The 22,527-nt window shown below is 39.2% G+C and overlaps 2 protein-coding genes across 7 annotated transcripts in view; both read right to left on the bottom strand.

The window, feature by feature from the left end:
• The window catches only part of LOC102683864 (neuronal PAS domain-containing protein 3), a 279,046-nt gene extending 275,740 nt beyond the window's left edge, over positions 1–3,306 (bottom strand). Inside the window, exon 1 of the mRNA XM_015350527.2 lies at positions 1,812–3,306. Coding sequence (XP_015206013.2) covers positions 1,812–1,966 — 155 coding nt within the window. The 5' untranslated portion in view covers positions 1,967–3,306. The remainder of the gene's footprint in view (positions 1–1,811) is intronic.
• Positions 3,307–14,966: 11,660 nt separating this feature from the next.
• The window catches only part of akap6 (A kinase (PRKA) anchor protein 6), a 125,680-nt gene continuing 118,119 nt past the window's right edge, over positions 14,967–22,527 (bottom strand). For all 6 annotated transcript variants that reach the window (XM_015350178.2, XM_015350179.2, XM_015350176.2 and 3 more), the window contains 2 exons: positions 21,074–21,214; positions 14,967–16,063 (listed from right to left, as the gene is read on the bottom strand). In XM_015350178.2, coding sequence (XP_015205664.2) covers positions 16,061–16,063; positions 21,074–21,214 — 144 coding nt within the window. In that variant the 3' untranslated portion in view covers positions 14,967–16,060. The remainder of the gene's footprint in view (positions 16,064–21,073; positions 21,215–22,527) is intronic.

Consider the following 22,527-nt stretch of genomic DNA (forward strand, 5'->3'; position numbering starts at 1 on the left):
GATATCAGACTTTATTTCGAATACTGTACAGTTCCTTAACACCATCAAATTGCTAAATAAATATATTTATAGACTAATAGGCCCAATCGATGCTAAAAAATCTTACTGCTAACATATGCCATCAGAAATTAAACTAAACAATACATATTGTAAAGACAACTGATAATGATAAATGCAGTGATGATTATTTTCTCAAGCTGACTGATGTGAAACAATTTGACGTTTAAGAACTTGTAAAAGCCACGAATCTTGTGGTCGCTAAAGTATCCTTTAAACATTGTTTTCAACTTGGATTCATTAAAGTACTATAATAAAAACATTTAGAATGGTTTACTTTTTGTTGGTGTTTTGTTGTCCGTTTGTGGAAAACCCACCTTAAAATATGTTTGATCTCAAAATCTTTCGGCAAAGCCACAACACCAAGTCAAAATACCATTTATCGTACCATTACTATATTGCAAGTGCGTCTAGGCTATTTTTAATTGCCTTACAAATGATCATATTTCCAGCAAGAACACCTTATTTTTCTAACAGGTAAATCAACACATCTCAGGTTACACTTACATTTTGATACAGAAAAACATTTTAATTATTACTTTGCTAACCGATTAACATTTAGAGAAACAATAAAACTTCCCTATAATGTTTTAGACGACTCTTGTATACTATAAAGCCTTTTCCGCTAGCAGGACGAAACACATTATTTTATCCACGTTAAAACACATCTTCGTATTTCTTCAGGAGTATATTTATGTTAAACAACTCGTTATCAATGAGTAATCGTATTCTTCCCAATTCGATTTTTCTTTTCTATGCTACAGGGTGATATTTGGTGGCCTCTCACGACTGAAGTCCACATATCCATTTTTTGTCACAAGTTCCATAGAAAAGGAATATTTCTCGTGTCCAGGAGAAATGGAAAATGTCTTTTTAAGGACAGAAGCATGTAGCTGTATGGCTGTACTCCCTGTCTCTACTAGGATCTGATTTAAAAGAGGATTAATTGAAAAGCTCCTAGGAAAAATGTATGCTTAACTATAGCAAACAATATTCTTGTTTTTCAACATGCTCACGTTTGACAGTAACAGATCGCAAAAATGTTTTGTTATTAATTTATGCTAACAACTCAAGTTTGACGTTTTCCGAAATACAATTACAAGGATGTACACTGGCAATAAGGATCTCAGAAACAACATTTAGCTAAGCAAGTTCTCATTTAAAAGTTGCCACCCTATGCTTTTACTAAACCTTTTTTTTTAAAAAAAAAGCTCGTTAGAAAAATAAAATTGTCATTACAACCCGCTTCGTGTAGCAGTTCTAATTGCAAACATTTAACAGTGTATATTAAAATAACTGGTTTCTGGATTGCGGTCCGGATTTGTTGTTTTTTTTATTGTGCAACCGTAACAGAAACCTCGTGTGTCAATCTGAGTACACTTGTCAATATCGCTAGTATGAACAACTCAAATGCACAGGATTACTGTAATATTGCGCTTTTGACAGGCACGTCATTATGTCACTAGTATGAAAGTAATCCACTTTCTTATCCTTAGATAAGAGCCGCTTCGATTTCTGCATGGTAGACAATGTAAACGCAATGTTTCCCATATATATATCTACTTGTGTTCGCAGATACCGCTCTGGCTAACGAAGTCCCGAAACTTGCTGGACTTTCTTTGTATAAAATAAAAATCGCACGGTACCATCGCCGCCCCAACATGTACGCTGTGGGTGAAATTAAACAAAGTGCAGCTACAGTATGTCTGAGAGGATTGCAGGAAACACTGGACGGGAAAGTGGGCTCGACATACCTTTGCTGATAAGACGAGATCCCCTGCACGTTCTGCGGGCTGCCGTTTGAGGTGCCCGGGACTCTACTGACCCCGGGCGCGCCGGGCACACCACCGGCTCCCCCGGCCGCCGCTGCCGTCACCTGAACGCTGAAATCCGGGAAGATCCTGATCATCCCCGCGCCAGGAAAGCGAACACGCACCGAGTCTCTGTAGATATGTACACGAAAAGCAGCCTTCCCTCCAGCAGAACAAGTCACACCACAATCCCATTAGTGATGGTTACCAGCTCTTCAGCCATTCTACAGTACGTCTTGATTTCGGCGTGAGCGAGGAGGAACTGAGCTGCAGCTTGATTCAGGAGGTTGGCACTGACATTGACGCCACAGAGAACAGATTCGGTCGACCAAAATGTAGGGTCTTCTAAATGACATCAATTTGCGACAGGGCAGAGTCTGCGGGAACGTGAGTCCTGACTCTCTGATTTCTAACTGTACAACTTTGTGACCTTAAATGTTTGTGCAAAGTTCTAGCGTCCTATGCGTTGTACCCTGTCAATGAAGCAGGACTGCTGAAAAACCGCTCCACATCCCGTCGATGGCTTCAAGCATAAACAACACGCACTGTGTACACTACACAACGTTTAAAGACTTAACATTCAAGTTTTCATTCTGTCAAAGTGCGGATTACCTTATTGCTATGTTTTCACCACCTACTTCTTTAACCACGAAAAGCGATACTTCTACTGAAGCGGACGGGAGGTGTATTCTATCTGTTGAAGATGTCTGGTTTGCTGGTTAAAGTTCGGATTTTTAATATTACACCAAAGCAACTTGTTCTCTAAAACTGCGTTCCAGATTGCGTCTTTCCAGATTCACAGAAAACGCTTCTTCTACGGAAAAGTGCATTTAAACCTGATCTCCGCAACCTTATCTGCTCTTAACGCATTCTGAAGTTTGTTTTCCAGAAATACGAAAATAACTTGATTCACATACAGTAATGACTGTATGAAAAATACATTTGGAAAAAAAAATGCTCTGAATTGATCACGAAGCAAAACATCCGACCGTGGTCCTAATTTGAACTGATCGATACAAAAGTTTTGCTTGTGCGCTGTGGTACTTTTTATTTTTTTTAAATCTAAGTTATTTCAGTGCTGCAGCCATCAGCTCCATCTTAATAAAGATGCCGTGATGTGACGTGCAACCCTGCACTGGAGAAAATGATCACAACAGTGCTGACGCATTCGTTTTTAACACTTAAAAGTGTTAGTAAGTTCTGTCCTTCTTCGGCTACGATTCCCAACTCGGGGGCTTCGCCCGGCTGCCGTATGCAGTGGTGCTGCTGTGGTCTCTCCTTTCTGAATGGTTTCTCTAAAGATGTAGTGTTATAATGTGCAGCGGTGCACTTGTAAATAGAGGCTGTTGCGGTGTGAATTCTCCCAGTGAAAGTGTTGTTATGTGCTCTGATGTGCAGCAATGCCATTCCTCCGCGAGTGTGAGGAGATGAACTTGGGCCGCAGCTGTGGCTGATGAACTGCCTCGCGCTGGCGAGCCCCAGAGCGCGCGCCTTCCCCTTCCCAGCCAATCAACGAGAGTGACAGGAGCGCGCGCCAGCCGCGGCGGCTGTAACCCCTTGTGGTCCGGCACGCTGCCGGCTTGGGCGGATGGCGATGGTGGTGATGCTGGGAGAAATGCTACAGCCCTCAACCGATCAACGTACACACACACACAAAAACAACAAAACAAAACTTACGAGGTTCTTGGACGAAAAATCGTGTGATTCCACACACGGACACATGAGCTGTTTAAAAGCCTAAAAATCATTCATTTCAAGTAGGTTTACACGTTTTAACAAGACACAGCTTATATCGTATATTAGTACTGGATTTTAATTAGACAAAGACAGCAGCACTGTAAAATACATGATAAGGTACTATTTAGTGAGCACCTACTGTAGTTACAATGTGTTTCTGTAGATGTTTGTCTGAGACCAGACAATCGTACTATTATGCACATCAAATCCCCTTGTTATTTCCCTTGAATGTGTGATGAATCCACAGTACATTAACACAACACACATGTAGGCTGAAGCAATTTCCGTGCTCTGACAGAATCAAAAGCTGTGCAAGTCACTTCACTGGTGACTTCACCACTTTGCTCTGAGTCATTTGGACCCACAGCTGACATCTCCTCCACGGAGTGAGGCCGTTGATGGCAGAGTGCAGGCCCAGGACTCCCAGGTAGTGTCTCTGCAAGAATACGCCTGGTGTACTGGGACGAATATCTCCCCAAGCATCTCTGTCACTTTCATTTCAAGGTTCAAGATCAGAGTCTGTGTGTAACACCAGCTGGTGGAGGCAGGCTCTGCACAAGTCTCACCACTCTGCCCTCTCCACACTGGGCCTCCCTAGAAGGTCTATTCTCTCATGAATTATGCACACCTGATTTCTCTACCTACCTGTCTATATAAATACCTACTTGCCCGTTTGATTTGTTAATTGACTGTCAACTTTTCGACTGTTGCAGCTCCATGCATTCGTCTTCATGCAATCCGTTATGCCCGAAGAAGACTCCACAGCTGAAATGTTGTGTTTCTTTTCTTCTCTCTTCAGCATGGAATAAACCTTTGCTTGTTCCTTTGCAGCCTACACATGCTGACACAGCTCCCTACTTGAATTATGTAGGTTACATTTCCTGTTTTTATCCGCGTAAGCTGTCATTTACTTGAGGGTTTCGTGTCTCTTTTTTTCATAGTTTCCCTTTTTGCAATCCAACTAAATATGTAATTAGTGGAAAAACAGAGGGGGTCCTGTTCAAATAGGCCCAATCTATCTGTTAGAGCACCATGGGGAACAGAGCCATCAAACTTGGGAGGAACTACAACTCCCAGAACCCTTCCCAGTCAGGTCACACTGCAGAAAAGGTGCAAGATCAATGATGCACTAGAAAAGAGGAACCTAAATGTAGTCATCTAGTCTTCCCCTAGGTGGAGAGGTTTGCAGAGTGTGAGTGAGTTATTTACCGTTACATGATTGAAGTTTAGTAGGTAAAGAGTTGTCTTTGTTAATTTAGCAAATGTACAGTATATGTGCTTCCAGAATGACAGATAAACATAATTACTGCTGGATTTGTTTTATTATATAGCAAATAATGTTTTAACCCTTAATATAACTTATAGTATGGTATACTTTGCATAAACTTAATTGAAAATAATTTGGTATTTTCACTTGAATTGGATTTTTATAGAGCATGATTAAGTTATTTAAAAATAAGGAACAGACACAGTGGAATTTGTCTGAAACTAGGGGCAACCTGTGGAGCAGTGGTTAGCGTTGCTGCCTTGCAAACACTGGGCCCTGGATTGAATTTCTGGTTTCCTATTTGCATTGAGATTGCATGTTCTCTCCGTGTTCACATGGGTTTCCTTTGGATGCTCCAGTTTCCCCCCACAGTCTGAAGATATAGTATGCTGGTGGGTTATTGGCTTCTGTAAAATGTGGCCCTGGTGTGTGATTGTGCCCTTCAATAGACTACTGTCCTGTTCAGGCTGTATTCCGCCGTGTGCTCCAAGCTTCCCAGGATAGGCTCTGGGCCACTGTGTCCCTGACTTGCATAAGAAGGTATTGAAAGTGATGTCATGGTGACTTATGAAATCAGCTTTTCACGTCTGACACAACTGTGTAAATGATAGAGTGTAAAATCTCTCTTGCACCCATAAACGTGACCTATTATTTAATTTATCTAAAAGAAATGGATGCATAGTTTTTAGAAAGCAGTTCCCTATACCTTTGTCAAAAACACATTTGTACACATTTGTATTTGAAGGGCAGTCAGCATTTAGAAAAACACCAAAGCTGTTTAGGGATGGAACAGAAATGAGGAACATGACTTATTAAAAGAAATCTGAACAGAAAGCTGCAAATCAAGAAAAAACGGCTTTCTAGAATTTCCCCTGTAATTAGAGCAGATGTACAAAGCAGCTAATGGGACCAAACAATCATTTAACAACTAAGCAAATAAAAGTGCGTAATTCATTTTATTGAGGTACTGAAAAAATATCCAATTGAAGTCATTAATGCTAGTAATAATAACACACACCACCTCTGAATCTCTGCGGAAAAAAAGGCGACAGAAATAACAACATTGGCTTTTTGAGGTTTATTATTAAAATTGGTCACAATTTCAATAATCAACCTCAAAATGCAAAGGCCATTTCTCATATTTCCTGTAATAAAAGAATCAAATAAATTGCAATAGAAGGTTTAACCAGACACTGCATGCTTTAATGCAATTAGCTCAACAGTCTCTCAGGTTTACTTGTTGAGTTATCTGGAGGGGTCTGTATTACATTTACTTGTCTACAGCTCTTTTCTAAAGTGTTTCAGACAGATTGGGGGCAGCGGTGAAAACCTCTCGCTTTCCACATGAGATTCAGGGGCTACTGTTGCCGTTCTTATTTAAGGAGACGTGTTAAGCAAAAATTGATCTCCGCCACTATTTCTGCAGTGGGGAATGTTACAGAAAAAAGATTTTAAAAGTTTAAAGAGTAAAAATGACAGAGCTTCAGCGAGAGTGGAGGAAGATGCAATTAAAACCGAGAACAGGAGGCACTTTTTTATTCAAAAGGTCGTGGGAGTGTGGAACAAGTTACCCAGGCATGTGAATAAAGCCAATACTCTGTCCTCTTTCAGATTACTGTGGAATGGCAGTATCAATTAACCACCAGCCACAAAATACGCAAGTTGGGCCAGATGGTTTCCTCTTTTTTGTAACATTTCTTATGCTCCTATGTTTAAGGTAGAAATGCGGACTTTTTTGAGATGCTACTGCAGGAAGTTTACTTATTTCTTCGTCTTTCTTCATCTTGACAATTTCAAGATGTCTTGGCACAGAAAAATATGAGAAAATATAAACGTACAGCCATGCTTGTTGCTCAGATTTTTGTCTGTGAGCCAGACAGCAATTGAGCAATGAGAAGAGTATAGGTATGTGTGATGTGAACGTTTATGCCAGCTGTTCCGATGTTTTTCCACCCGAGTTGCACGATTATACACACACCGAAGTCGTGAAGTAGCATCCGCTTTCATGCAATTGTTGTAGGTTAGAAGCTGCGTCTCTTCTGCACTACAAGGCTCGAACAATTTAGCTGTGTGAAAGAACTGCAACTATAGGGGTTAAGGGTTAGGGTTAGAGTAAAGGTTAGGGTTGAGGTCAGGGGCAAAGACGCCGGAGCTCAGCTGAAGTAAAATTATTGCTGTTGCACGCAACAAGCCATTGCTTAGCTCAAGTGCTAATGTTTCACTGCAGAAGTGGTGCAGGCCTCCCAACCTGCGTAAGACTACCTGATACTTTACTGCTTCAATGCATGTACAATTGGAAGGATTGCCTGTTGTTTCTGTAGTCCTTAGCCCATTTCTCTAAGCTTTCCAATTTTAACTGAAGAGCGAGATGACAAAGGTGAGAGCCATCTTGAGAGCTCACCACATGCTCCGCCTTGTTTCTCCAGCTCAGTGTTGACTGGTAGGCTTAATGTGGTGCAGGACAAACTGCAGCAGTAATAGCTCTACTTACAAGGTCAGGGATTGTGTTTACTGAAGTAGTGTCTCTTTTCCTTTACTGTGCTGAAAATACACCTCTGCTTCCACTTTTGACATAATGCTCTGTACTTTGATGGTTAACCATAACCATACCCAGCCGTTGTCTCCCAGAACGTCTGAAGCAAGGACTCATGAGATATTCCTCCAATTGTTTTCTTCACATACCACAATTTTTTCCCCCCAACTTACTCTTTTACAGCCTTCCAATGGGTAATTGTCAGGTCCACATCTAGATGAATGTGAGGACCCCTATCTTAAATAGGACCCTTATTTCTGAGCTTACCATTTCCATGTGAGTCATTTGTTTTATCACAGTCTGCAAGAATTTGTCTTATTGCACTAAATGTGGAGCTGAAATTAACAGTGAACATTACCCATTATTAAAGTGTGATTCAGCTATTCAGCTGAACCACTGCTGAAATCAAATATGGCTAATTGGAAGGCCTAGTTAGAATTTAAATGAAATCATTTTAAAAGTAAAAATACTTTTTACCATACCATTTAAGAACTTAAAGTCTTTAGGAGGGCAAATAACTTTTAAAGAGTAACTGTTCTGCAACATTACAGTACAGCACAACACAACTGCTTTAGTTGTGGATTAAAGTAGTCCACTGTCTGCTTCCTCCTTCCTCATTTTCAGTTTTCCCCTTCAAAAAAAATAATTTTGTTTTAAAAATCAAATGTCCACTTCTTTTGTGGTATGGGTTTCCAAAGGATGCTTTTTTTTCATTTTGATACAACAGTTCTTAACATTTTTCTTACAGGAGCCTTTTCCAGTTGTTATTTTTACCAAACACCGCTAACACCATCTATCTAATAATTTTAAGTGCATGTTTGGGCCATTATATTAATTGCGCTGATGATCTATTATGCACTATTTCCAAAACAGTACATAACAATCCAGTTAATTAGGAGGGAGATTTTGATGTGAAACTCCTAATTGGTTATAGTCTCCATTTGATTTATTTTGTAAATCTTTCTTTATAAATTCATTGGTACAACAGATTCGGAATTAAAAAAAAGCATTACACTTCCTTACTGTAATGAATTTTGAAATATTGCTTTCATGTGTTTGCAGAAGATATGAGGGCGAAGAAAATGATAAATTAAATGCTGAAAGAAATTAGAGCTGCGGCATTCAAGAAAACTTTCAATATGGAAATGAATTATTTGCAGGTCAAGTGAAAATGACATCATCATTTTTATTTATTTTTTATGATAAGCTCCACATGCCCTTCCGCACTCCTATATGATTTTATATCAAATTGTTTCTTAATGTGGTTTGACGACATGCCTGAAATCCAATCACCTAACCTCAAATTACTTTAACAGACATACCAGCTTTTCAAATTCAGTAATGGGGCCAGTACCCCTGTCATTTTTTTAGGCCTCTGCTTGCGTGGCGACCAACCAAATCATAATAACACAGACCACAGAGGTCCACCGTGCAGGTGTTCTACTGTAAATATTGTAATTACGGAGAAATAATATGGTCCCAGGCAAACGCCACCATGTTTCTCCCGTTTTAATAGTTGTTACACAAAAAAATATTTAAATGACATGAGATGTGATATCCTCTCGGTCATACGTGACTCTCCTGGATTCGTGTGAAGTCAGGGGTTCTTCAGGGCTTGTCTTGGGTCCAGTATTTTGAATGGAGTTTCTGATTGTATATCAGAGTGCACCAAGAAACTGTCTGAATAGAGCACATCAAGTGTTTTTTTTTTCAGAGGGGCTGAGCTTGCGTGAAGATAGCAGACAGAGGGCTGGGACACGTTCAGACACCTATATATAATGTAGTACTGTACACATGCACGTAAAGTCATTGATACTGCTTTGGAATTGGTCCTCACGTGAAGCATGAAAATAATAACTGGAAGAAATCAGTGTGAGATGTTAAGGCACTAGTGCTGTGGTGCATGTAGGAGATCAGGCTTTCCTCCTCCGCGGCGGGACTTGTTCAATTTCAAGCAGATCCCTTGCTTCCTGATCTGTTCCCGAACACAGAGATCAATTTCAGTGCTTATCTCCAGAACGAGGCAGCTGTCGTTGGATGAAACTGTAAGACGGATCATGATAGGTTTTAGAGTGTGTTAACTGTCCTTTCTTGAGCTGTCTTGTGACCAGATTTGGTCTCACTTCAAGGGGAATGAAGTTCACTGATGATACAACAAAGTCCATTATTTTTCTCGATTTGGAATACTTTCCACACAAGATCTCCTAGTGGATAACATAATGGTACTGTTTTAGCAATGCAGCCCTCTCCCTGAGGTGCCAGTGTACATGACCAATAAAGCCTCCTAACATATTTTGGGCACCATCTGTAGACACAAATTCATCCCTCTGCAAGTCTGAGTCATTAGCAGTCTCTGTGATAGGACTGCAAATATGAATTAAGTTCAGTTAAGTGAATCGATTTAAAAGATTTGTTCATTTGATTTGCCAAGTCACTTGAACAGAACAGTACCACTGTACTGAGTCTCTCTGTGAATGAAATAGCACTACTGAATCCAGTCTGAGCCAGTGAAAGAAATAGCGCTACTTAACCGAGTCTGAGGCAGGGAAAGAAACAGTGGTATTGAATCGAGTCTGAACCAGGTAACAATCTTGCGCTAACGAATAAACTCTGAGCCAGTGAACAACATAGCGCTACTGAATCCAGTCTGAGCCAGTGAATGAAATAGTGGTATTGAATTGAGTCTGGGCCAGTGCACAAAATTGCCCCTACTGAATCAAGTCTGAGCCGGTAAACAAAATAGCGCTAATGAATCGAGTCTGAGCCAGTGAAAGAAATACCGCTACTTAATCGAGTCTGAGGCAGTGAAAGAAATAACACCACTGAATCAATTCTAAGGCAGTGAACGAAACAGTGGTATTGAATCGAGTCTGAGCCAGTAAACAAAATAGCGCTACCGAATCCCGTCTGAGCCGGTAGCGCTCATTGAAAATGCTAGTTTCAATAACTAGCGCCACTGAACCCAGTCTGAGCCAGTGAATGAAATACAGCTCGCTCCAGTTCCAGTGCTTCTACCACACAGGGAGGCGAGAGACATCCGTGCTTTCCTCAGGTGAAATTAACTGTGCTTTCTAAACGTTTGAGCTTCGATATCTGCAGTGCGATCCTGCATGCCACCTCTCGAGATGTATTTAAAATGACCCTTGTCATGTATGGACCGGATATCGGATACCGGATATTTGCATCAAACAAAATTCTGCAAATTCACTATTGGTGAAAAGGGCCTGAGTTGGCAATTATTTGTGAAGCTAGCAATTGTGCGTGTTTCATATTCTTTATATTCCATTAAAAAAAAACCAACAACAACTTTTGTTGTCGGAAGAGTAGCGTTTTCAAAGAATCCATCTTTTAAGTTTGCGTTTCACCCACCTGATACGTTGAAATGACTGCGTTTCGTCTCACAATAGCAACGTTACTTTGTGTTCCCTGGGCCATATGCTGGTGCCCTTCCCCTGCCCGTATCATTAGCTGTTGGAAAAATGGCAGGTTTAGCACTCACAGTACTTTTGATGGCGTGTATTCAGGAGAGCTGCCTTTTGGAAAAAGAAGAAATGTTAAATGGAGACTGGAAGTGTGTTTCTTTTTATGCAACCAACTAATCTCTCAATTCTGTTAACAGCACTTTTCAATGGAAAAAAACAACAACATTTTAAGCCTTTATTTCTAACAGAAAAAGTAGGTAACACTCTCTTACCAAACTTTTTTAAAATTGAAATTGGACATTTAAATTGAAATAAAGTTCAAGGCTCACATGACCTAGCTAATCCACCAGTGAAAAATGGGTATTTGTTAGTCTCTGTTTTTTGTCTGTGTTTAATCATATCTGAAGGTTCCTAAAATCTTTCCGATTGTGATGCTAAAAATATAGCAAAAGATTAAATATTGAACAAATTTGTCCCTGATCATCAAACCCACTGAGAAATCCCTTTAAACAATTAACAGAATTCGACTTGTAAGTCTATTAGAGGGCAATGCAGTGGGATCCAGGAACTCAATAAAAGAGCACTGATTACATTGGCATTAATTCAAGCATTTTATACAGCATGGCATTAGTCATGGTGAAGTCTGAGCCATGAAAGCTTTTGTCACCTCACACATTCTGCAGTGCGAATGACATCTTTTCATCCATTATATATATAAAAAAATGAAATACTAGACCAGTGAATTATTCTGACAAGGTGCTACCTTATGTTTGTGTTGTAATATATACAGTAAACACACGTCTCAATGTGAGTCATATTCTATATATATAATTCTGAAAACTTTCTGGCCGAGAGATGATGTCCTTAAAATATTAAAGATGTCTTTTAAAAAGCTGTGACACCCATTTCTGAACGTTTCGTGAAGTTCAAAATGAAATTTCTTTGCGTTAACTGAATGTCCTCAGCCTTCAAAACTTTGTGTTCTTACTTTCAGAACTTTAACTTCACATAACTGAATTATAGAATTAGTCGTTTTAATTCCATTAAGTGTAGGTGTACACAGCACAGGGAAATATAAATCTATCTATACCTATCTATACCCACTTTTGCTTGAATTCTGTGTCCTGTGATGGTGCTGTATTCATGACGCTATATCAGGTTAAAACAGAAATGGCAACTAAGGAGAAGTGCATTTATAACTGCGAACAGAAGGCTTATCCTTATACAAAGCCAGAACAAGCTACCCAGCCTTGTTGTCGAATTTGATACCATGTTGTCTTTCAAGAAGGAGCTGGGTGATTTCCTGGGTGATTTCCTGAATTAACTGCTAGCAATGGCCTCTTCTGTTTCGGAACAGTAAAAGTTCTTACGTACAGTAAAAGCAAGGCACTGATAGAACATACAGAAGAGGCATGGTGTTTAACAGACATGCTGTCTACTTCTGCACCCACTCTTTCCTTCTTCACCAATAACATCCTTATGTAACAGGATCATTTTTGCCGTTGCCTCATGATTTTAGAACACTTTCCTCTCAGGAAGGTCTCTAAGGTGCTGATGGCACATTAAGTACCATGGAATGAACTCACCCACATTCCCCGGCTTTCAATAAAGATTTTCCTTAAATGCTAATTTGACTGTGCTTGTGCACAGATCATAAGTCAAAACATTTTGATGGGCTGTAATTGCAAAGCCACCACAGTTCGATTCACTTGACCTTTAGAACCTTTAAAGCAATTTCCGTTCCATGCAACAATGTCTTGTTAATTGCAGAAATAAACGCTCGTTTTGTTTCCAATGATGCTTGTGCAAAAAGCGAGCAAAATACTTTTTTTTTTACCGTATTATGACAATTGCTCTTTTTTTTTACCTTAACCCATATCAGCTGAAATTCAAGTGATCGTTCCCTAAAGTTATGGAGATAAGTATCTGAATACTTTGCATATTTTGCCAGGGCAAAATAAGAAAAGGGTAATCAGGTCCAGGTTTTCAGATTGTCTTGATAGGTTTTTGACATTGAAGGCTCTGTGGCACATAATGTGAAGCACATTGTTTTGAAAATCTTTTATGTCAAAACAATAAAACCTTTCACTCCAAAAATGCGAACCAGGAACATGAAGAATTCTGATTTGCAGTGAAACCCAGAATTTGCTTTTCATTTCTAGTAAACCATTCCCACTTAATATGGTGTACTACAAATGTTTCTGTGCAAATACAGTCAATCTTTACAGTATTCTTTCTATGGTTGTGTTTTGCCTGGGCTGTGAGAATCCCTCAATGCTTCCAAAACAAAAAGCATTATTCTAAAACTGGGGTTTAGATCCAGGTATTACCTCTAAGGAACAATTAATAGATTAAACCTGTGCATATTAAAGTTCATGTGTCTATATCTGTTGATATAACTTTCTAATAACACTAAGGCACCTTCTTTACTGTACAGGAATAATTTTTCACTTATGGAAAGAAATACATTTATATACATAACACCTTTAATATCATACAGCCATATCTTGGTTGTAAAATAACGTATCTTGTGTATCAGAAATTGAAAAGCTGTTTGGAAGATTAGCTGCACCAATGCAATCCTGGCAGGTTCTTCTTGTTGTTACCTCGGTCATGTTCACTTAAAAAATACTGTGAGAAAATGTGTAGTTGGTGATGGATATTGAAAACCTGCCATGTGTTGAATAACATGGGGCTGAAACAAGTTTTTGCTTACACATTGTCTATATCCGTTGTACAAACCCTAGAGATTCTACTAGAGGATTCAGCTAGTTAATGCCAATGGTATTTCTTCAAATTACCTTTTCATGCAATGCCTGTTTATGACTGGCATGAGTTTGAAAAGCAAAAAAAATACTACCACTGGTCTGAGGTCACAACTGGACCTCTAACCCTGAGGCCACCAAAGTATAAAATTCATCTTGGGCTGGGAATTAATTCAAATATTCTGTAGTTTCAGAAAAGCACTCAGCTGATTCAGCACTGAATCAAGCACCTATCAAAGCAGTTGAAAAATAATAAGAACAGATTAAAGGCTAATATTGTTATAGTGGTTTGAAACTTAATTTGAGATACGTTTTATCCAATACCTCAATTTATTTAGTTTTCATTAAGTTGTACTATTTTGTTTTGTAAAAAGAGATCACCATGAGCTGTTTTTAGAAACAATTGTCATAGGTTAGATTTCACCAAAAATATAGTTTTCAGAAATGGGTTTCTAAGAAGAAGAGTCAATCAGTTACATTTTCAAGGATGATGAATACTCTGATATGTCAGATCGAGCTGTTCAGTTTACTGCAGATCATTACATCTGATCTACCGTTTCAGCTGTGTCCTGTTAACAATTTCCATTCCCACAGCGCACTACTGTAAAAAATATGATTCTGTTTTGGATTAAGGAAAACTAGAATCATTTTCCATATACAGTACACAGAATTTACAATAGAAATAACAAAGCCAAGTGAAAAAAAAACATATCATAAAGCCAAGTTTGCCTCTGGGTTTTCAAAAGTACTTTTTTATACATTTCAATGCTTATCAGTATGCATATGATTGAATAAAACTCATTTAGCCAATAAAACACCCCAGTTACTCTGTGTCCCCAGAATTATATGTTTCTGAGTTTGGCATTAATCTTCTAAATTTAAAGAGGTTAAATGTGTTACAGGCTGAGAAGACAATTTGAATAATACTGTTTGATGATCAGCTGTGCTTCCTGTGGAAGGTCTTGATCTGAAAACAATATACTGAAGAGTGAGCATGAGGTAAACACAAGGATTTTCAAATGCTCTTGGTTGGAGCTGTGATTTTGTCTTGCTTCTTCTGTCACAGCTCCTCAAAGGGATTTTATTTTACCTTTTATGCAAACATACAAGAGTCGCTTGTCTTTATTTACCTCTAAAGTATATCAGAGCTTGAACACCCAGAGAGAAGGAATTTTATTTCCATAAGAAGCTGTCTGGGAGATGTTCTAGTAATGAAGAAATACATTTACACAGCGTCTGAAATAACCTTTACTAGACATCTACAGAGAGATGGAAGGACATGAGGGGAATTTGCTTTCAAAAAAGTTCATTTTGTCTACATGTTATTTTTCAGGCCATATACTATATCAAGAAAAAGGAAAAGCATCCATCCAATTTTGTTCAATAAATTAAGTTTATTTTTTTCAACCAGTTTTATATTATTAACCATGCAATCTAGCACTTTTAAGGCTTATTATTTTCCACATCACTGGACACATACTGTCTAACACTAAAATGAAGCATTTATACCATCATTATACATCAACATCTGCACTTATACATATATACATAAATTATTCACACATCTGAACCTTGCTATTCCACCTTCCTATTTGTCTTTTTAGAACATTTAACAGGGAAAAGCAGTGTTTTAACAAAAGGTATAAGAAAAACAGCAAGGCACGCATATTTTATTTCAAAACATTTCCTCATTTCCATCTTAAGAAACATAAAAAAGAAATGGTGTATCGAGTTACGCAGACTGCCAACGATTTTGAAGTACACAACACAATACAGCTGTTTCCAACTTAGTCAGTGTTGCATAGATAGACAACTACTTGATTATTTTGACGACCCGTCAGTTCCGGCCCTGTTCTGAGTTCCTCTTGTTGTTGCAGGAATCAGCGTTTGGATACGGACACCGCGGCCCTTATTCTGCAAGCCTCACACCAGCCAGCAACCAAGCGCAAAAACATTTTGGTCCAACTGGCGCAGTTTTCCACCTTAAACCAAGCAAAGTGAAGCGTCAACAACTGTGAAAACCTGGTAAGGGACATCTAAGAAGGGAAGAGTGAACTCAGGGAATGAGAGACTATGACACCTGACCACCCAGTGGCGCTGAGCTGTGTTGGCTTCCTGTATGTAGAAGTAAGATATGGAGGGAGAACTACCATGCACAGGAGACCGAGAGGGGACAATGGACTCAGAGTGGCGGCAGACCATTGAGGTAGCTCAGTACTGGTGTCCATGATGAGGAGGAAAGAGTGGGCCTGTTGCAGTCTGTGGGCGCCACTAACACAGGAGTCAGAGTCACAGCCACTAACAGCAGGAGCAGCAGCAGCCACATGGCAACGCCAGCATGAAGAACTCTCCATGGAAAAGACGACGGAGACTCCGGATTCCGTGACGGAGCTGAGCAGGGATCAGAAAGGATGCGGCTTCCCTCAGGGCTTGGGGTTGCAGTTTGAAGGAGCCATTTCACCAGATGGTCACTGTAATGGAAAAACAGGAGTTTTTCTTCGGGAGTTTAATAGTCGCTGTCTACTGATGGACAGCCACACATTTAAACACTTTTGTTGAAATTCCCAGAATACAGAAACTGAATTAACCAGGAGTAGTATAGGTAAAAATAAAGTGAAAAAAAGAACACTTCAGAGCGCTTATGAAATCAAACCTCTACGCACAGCCCCAATAAGACTATCTTTCATCTAGATTCTCTTATGACTTCTGTATGAAATATGACAGCGCTGCTTTTACCATCAAATTATTTTCCAATTTGCCTAATTTTTCAATCGGAACATCATACATTTCCATGCCTAAACTACCGCTGTATTGACCTCTGCGAATTTCAAATATACAAATAGCCACCTTTGGGGTTAAAACAAACACATTGCTGCAAGTGAAATGAACGACTGAAGCAAAGCCAGTGACTGTGTGAGTTTAGATATATAAAGCAGTGACTGGTTTCAGATAAAAAAACGAAACAGTAAGCGCGAGGCTTTTCACATGAATGAAATAATTGTTTAATGTGATCTTGCACATTATTTGTTTGTTTGCAATACCTTTAAAAATGAATAACTTAAATAAAAACTTCAGGTTTCCTAGTGCATTTCTTGCAACAATGAAGCAATAGACTAGACTCTGACCAGCCACAGGGTTTGATTTCAGGAATGCAGTGTGAGGCTTGGATAATTAAACCATACAGCAAGAAGCAGAGCCTTGTGATGAGGATTATGGAGAAATGACTGTCAGAATACAACTGAGGAGATTAGCGCAAAGTGCATCTCTTCTGCAGCTTCCAGGAGCCACTTCAGACATGCATTATATACGCCTTCAAAATTAGGCAGAAATATCTGGATCTAACCAGTTACCTTTGCCTGTGATCTTGTTTTGCAGTTACTGACCTCTACATATTTATTGATAAACGACACGCAAAAGAAAAAAAAAAGGAAAAAGAGCAATAAACAGAGTATTCGAAATGCAACAAAAGCCTTCATGTTAGAAAAGATTATCATCAATGTGAAGAAGGAAGCTACCTCAAAGGTAATTTGTGTCCTAAAAACGCATTAGCTCTGAATGTGAAATTGAGGTCAGCAAAGGAAGGAAAAAAAAAAAGGAATAGGAAACCTGGTAAATTAAGTATGATCACAAATTCCTGAGTGGCTCAACCAATAAAGGTGCTCTTTTCTAAATATTTATAAGATTGTCATGAGGTTATACGGATCTAGACACAAGATTTACATATAAACACATGAAAATCATAGAACTGGGATAGAGGGTTTCTTGAGCCATCTAAAAATCTCCACACAGAATGATTGCCACCTGGGGATTCAGCTTTCTTTGGTGCAAAACAACAGTGAATGACTAAGTCAACAAGAAGGTGATGTTCCAGAACAAGATCACATGTGAAAACACATATTCAAGATTGAATGCTGTAATTACTAAAAGTAAGATATTTTGAAACGCACAGCCTTCTGTTGGCCCATGATCTTCATACGAAATGAAAAGTAAAAAAAAAATAATGAGGTCAAAGGTTTTTGTGACAAAGCTTCCAGAAGTACAACCATTCACCATTCAGAATTGATTGTTAAATGTGATAAGTCTTCCTCACAATGAAGATTCGAATGCCCTGGAGAATGTGGCCATCAGAAATAGTTTACTAGATGTACACAAAACTTTAAATGTGTATCAAAGCATTGTCAGACTTCAGGTTTTGTCTGACTGATAAATGAAACACATTGAACCAGGCCATGCTCAGCACACTGCACATCACGTTGACTGGAAACTCATAGTCAAGTCCCACAACTCAACCATCAGCTCCAAAGGTGACAGGAGGCTTTGATCAGCACTCTGCTGTGCTGATATGTAAGTCTGTAAAAGCAGGTGAGAGAGAGCACAACCTTTCACCTACACTGAAGCTCAAAATCACTGCACAGCCAGAGCTGTTCATCAACAGCAGTTCCAGCAGGTTGTTGACTTGTCAACAGCATAAAAACTAGAGGCACAGCACTGAGTATCAGGGAAGTCTTATTGGCGATTTTCGGTGGAGTGCAAGTAAAACTCTGCCTGGTCAGCAAGCCAGAGCTTTTAAAGTAGCTGGGGACACAATGCTAGGAAGGGAGTAAAATGTTGAATAAGCATACCGAGAAGACATGCCCTCCCAAAAGGGGAAAATGTACAAATTGAAGCTGTCTTGATGTTGAACCCCTCCTAACCATTCCTTAATTTCCGAGTTTCACAGAACATCTGCTTGGATCAGCCACCTCAGCTTCTGTTTACTAATATACGAATCGAACATTTACAAACATTCAGTCTGATGCGCACGTGTGCTCTTTGCATCTTTCAGCAGCTTGTTAGACAGTGAGACTGATGTCAGCAATGCTATGCAACACATTCACAAAATGAAGGGGGAATTATGTGAGCCCTGCAGATTCATGTTTCACTTGGGACAACACCAGCCCACTGCAAACCCTCTCTTTCAGCAAAAGCATGGGAATTAATCTGTGTTTACAGCTTAGGTTATTGTGCCTTGCTAAAAGACCAGCAAACGAGCAATTGCTTGGTCCATAAATGAATGAATCGCTTCAGTGGGAGTGCTCTCAGAAAGACGTATTTCCTGCACACTAATTTGCCATTTGGTAAAATAGCCTGGCACTGTGGAACTGCTGAATAAGGGTGACTCTGTGTGATTATAGAGATCAGTGCTTCTAAAGGCATTTTAGATTGTAGCACATGTTAGATTGTGTGTCCTTTGAATTAAACTCAACTTCAACCTAATTTGAGTTCTGGGAGGGAGGAAAATGTGTGAAATGTGTCTACCATATTCTCCATTCTACATCTGCCTTTTGTAATCAGTATTATAAACAGTACATTGGGGAAGAATATCCAGATTATTTACATCTCGACACTGTGACACAATATGAATATGGACTGTGTGACTGATTATAACCACACAGAATACTCTGTCTCTTCAGCAACATGTGCAATCTGCAATTCTTCATCTCTCAAATGGAATTCAAAATCAATCAGGAGTGTTAATGAAATAACAGGCACAAATTGCACAGCAACAGTCACTGCCAGTATCGCTGTAAAGATGTGTATGTTGTAGTGTTTTAAGTTACATTGTTCGGAGATACAGAACGCTATGTGGCTGTCTTAATACACCTGTTATCTGTGACATTTTCCACATTTATCTATCTATTCCAGTATTACTTTAGCTTCACAGAGGATCAGCAGCATTTAACATGGTTTAGTCTCTATTGGCTTGTTCTGCTGTGACTGCTAATCTTTTGTATAGTACGTGTCAGTGGACTCGCTGATAATCTCAACCCACATCCCCAGCGTTTCTTAGCAAGTGGAGAAGTAGTTAGTGTGTGCAGTCCTTGCTTAGAGGCCCATTTAATTAGCATCAGGGTAAAGGTACTTTAGGGCAAGTATATACACCAGACAAAACTACAGTTCAGCAATATTTAAATAAGAAAACCAGTCATCATATACTAATGCATTTATATCACTTTCTAATCCCCATTCTGGTTTCTTATGTAAGAAGAATGTAGATACCGCAAAAAAGTAAATAAGTTTCCTCATTTAAATTCAACCCCAAAAGCAGATGTTGATCTGCAATACAAATCTTACCCGTTTTTTCCGCTTACTATCAATTGATCTTGAATAGTTTCAGTAAGCCTTATTAAGCTTTTTTATTTGAAGTACATTCTTTTTGTTTCTAAAGTCAAGGTTATTTCCATCGATGATGCATTGCACTGAACACATGATGTATTCTGTAGTACCCCCGTATCATTAGAAACATACAGAAATCATGAATTTTAGCAATTACTAAAAAGGTTTTTATGAATACTAAAAATTGTGGAAAATATTGCACCCAAATTTAGATAGAAAACATCCTCTGCAGTTCTGTTGCAATTGTGGTGATATCAACTAGACCAAAAACAGATCTCTTAAGGGCTCTAAATGAGCTCCAGTGGAGGAAGTGGGTTTTAATTGGGCACTACGAGTTGCCAAGGATTCAACGAGAAAACTATATTGTCCATTAAAAAAATAAATATTCGCCAGAACATACAGTACAGTAAGCAGTTCTCAACATTTAGTCATCAGGATTTGAAGTTGAAACAGTATAAGTCAACTAGAAAGAAAGGAGTGAGGTCCAGTCCTTGCAAAAATTCAAATTTTGCATAAAACAATTTGAACCAAAAAAAAGTAATAAGACATGGAAGTTCGGACTGCTTGAAACAAAGTTGTGCATGAAGCATTCTGAAACTGTTTTCCATGGATGGGGAACTGTGACCATCAGAGGCAGATACATGTAATGTGTGAGAGTTTCCAGATGACTGTAAAAATCCTTAAAGAGAGCTCTGAAAGGAGCACACAGGCCAAATCGAGCCATCTGATCAGCAACTTACTCCTCTGGGCATCTGTAAGTCTTGTGCCTCGGACAGAGGCGACAGAGTCTTTCTTGCTATGGAATATTTATTTCATGAGAGAGAATGATTACAGACAAAAAGGCTTTCATTTTTCCACCAATTTTAGGGCGCTGGAAACAGCAGCAGCTAACACTTCTGAATATATGGCCGTGCTTATGCAGCTGCAGCCTTTTCAGACCAGTCTGGAAGGACGAGGAAACGTCATGATGAAAGCACAGTCGCCTATAATTTAAATCATAACACAGCAGCTTACAGATGAGGCAGAGTCATCATCAGTGTAAGAAGGAGGTCCTTATGTCTGATCACGGACAATTTGCAGAGGGCTGTATTGCAAAACAAAATAATAAAAGAGACCTGCAACAGCCACGTATGTGATTGCAGAACTGATGATGAGACACATTAATAATGTGCTTACTTGCAATATGGATGGAGCAGTAAGAAAATGTATTGTTTGGCATCCTGGGCTGGTGGCTGAGCATTGTCTACAGGACTCCCTTGTTAGCACTACTGCAAACAGACTTGGGGGGTGCGCTTGCCTTCCGGCCCCCATCCCGGCCTCTGTACCTTAGTCAGGGGCCTCACGGCTCTCCACTCCGGGGTCGTCTTAGGGGGCTGAGAGGCGGATGTGCCGGAGCTGTCAGGGCAGGTGGTGCTGCCTTTAGCTTTCTTGCCATCGTCTCTCGAGTACGCCTCTGGCCTTGACAACTGAGAGGGAGAAAAATCTTCTTTTTTAAATACATTTCGCTTCCTATGGGTGGACCCTTAACATGATAGTGATGACCAGTAAGCACACTTACTGTGTGACCATGAGGAGAACATGCAAACTCCACACAGACAGCACCCCAGGAACTGGACCTCAGACCCCAGGGCTGCAAGGCAGCAGTGCTGACCACTGTGCCATCTTGCCATCCACTGAACATGGTCATATTTTAGCAACACATTTTTAAACACTACTATTTTTCTCTACATTTCTTCATGGGTTAGCTGTTAGCTTTAGTGTTTTTCTGAATGAACATGCTTCATAAAATGATTATATTCAAATGAAATAAAACCTAATTTTCACTTGTGAATAACCTTCAAAGATAGAAGTGTGGTATGTAGTTTTGGATGGTTCCTATTATAATACAAATATGTTTCCCCTTTATTTTTTAAACACCTCTCCAAAGCCAATCATTAAATACTGAAGCTACTTCAACTACTGAAACAATTTCCCTAAATAATACTGACATGTGACTTCTTATGTACAATACTACATATTAATAATATACCATCATATGTGTTTGTGGAAGAATATTCAATTTTATAAAGCTGTTGATTAATAATGGCTTAGTTTGATGGCTCAGTTGTATGTATAAACGGTATGTATAATTTCCCTATTCTGCTGAAGCAAATAAGTTCTGCTAGCTTTCATGAAAGTAGTTGCAAGTCTGCATAAGATTAAATGGTAAATGTTGTTCTCTTTTTTTTAGAAAATATAGAAAAGCACTCAGTTTTGCAATTTTCAAGGTTGTGCTTTTGGTAAATCTGCAAACAGTTTCATTCTCTGCATTTTATTATCCAAAAGTAAATCAAAACCTTTTGTAAATGAGCGTTTTCCACATCCAACATGCACAACGAAAGAATGCAGAATTACTTAAAAGTGCTATTTCTTACCATACCGGATGCATTTTTCTTCCGATGCATTTAATTGTAGCATTTAAACAACTTAAAATGTCTTTCTCAATAAATGTCTTCTTATTTTATGCGTAATCAACTCAATTCCAGAGCCAGTGGCTTTCATTCTTTTGTCAGCAGTGTTTATGAGTGCTGTAGTTTACAGGGTAATCACTTAATTACGCTGTGGATCAATTTACAGTCAAATCTTGAGAGGCTTCGTTGTTGGGGAAGGGGGGTAGCCAAACAGCCATCTGGTGGCAAATGTACTAAACTGATTCAGTATCAAGTCTAATGAACTTCTGCACAAATTTACACAATGATCAGACACGAAGTACCATGGCACACAAATTCTTTTGCACGGA

The sequence above is a fragment of the Lepisosteus oculatus genome, chromosome 8 (genome assembly GCF_040954835.1).
Source record: "Lepisosteus oculatus isolate fLepOcu1 chromosome 8, fLepOcu1.hap2, whole genome shotgun sequence".
Lineage (NCBI taxonomy): Eukaryota > Metazoa > Chordata > Actinopteri > Semionotiformes > Lepisosteidae > Lepisosteus > Lepisosteus oculatus.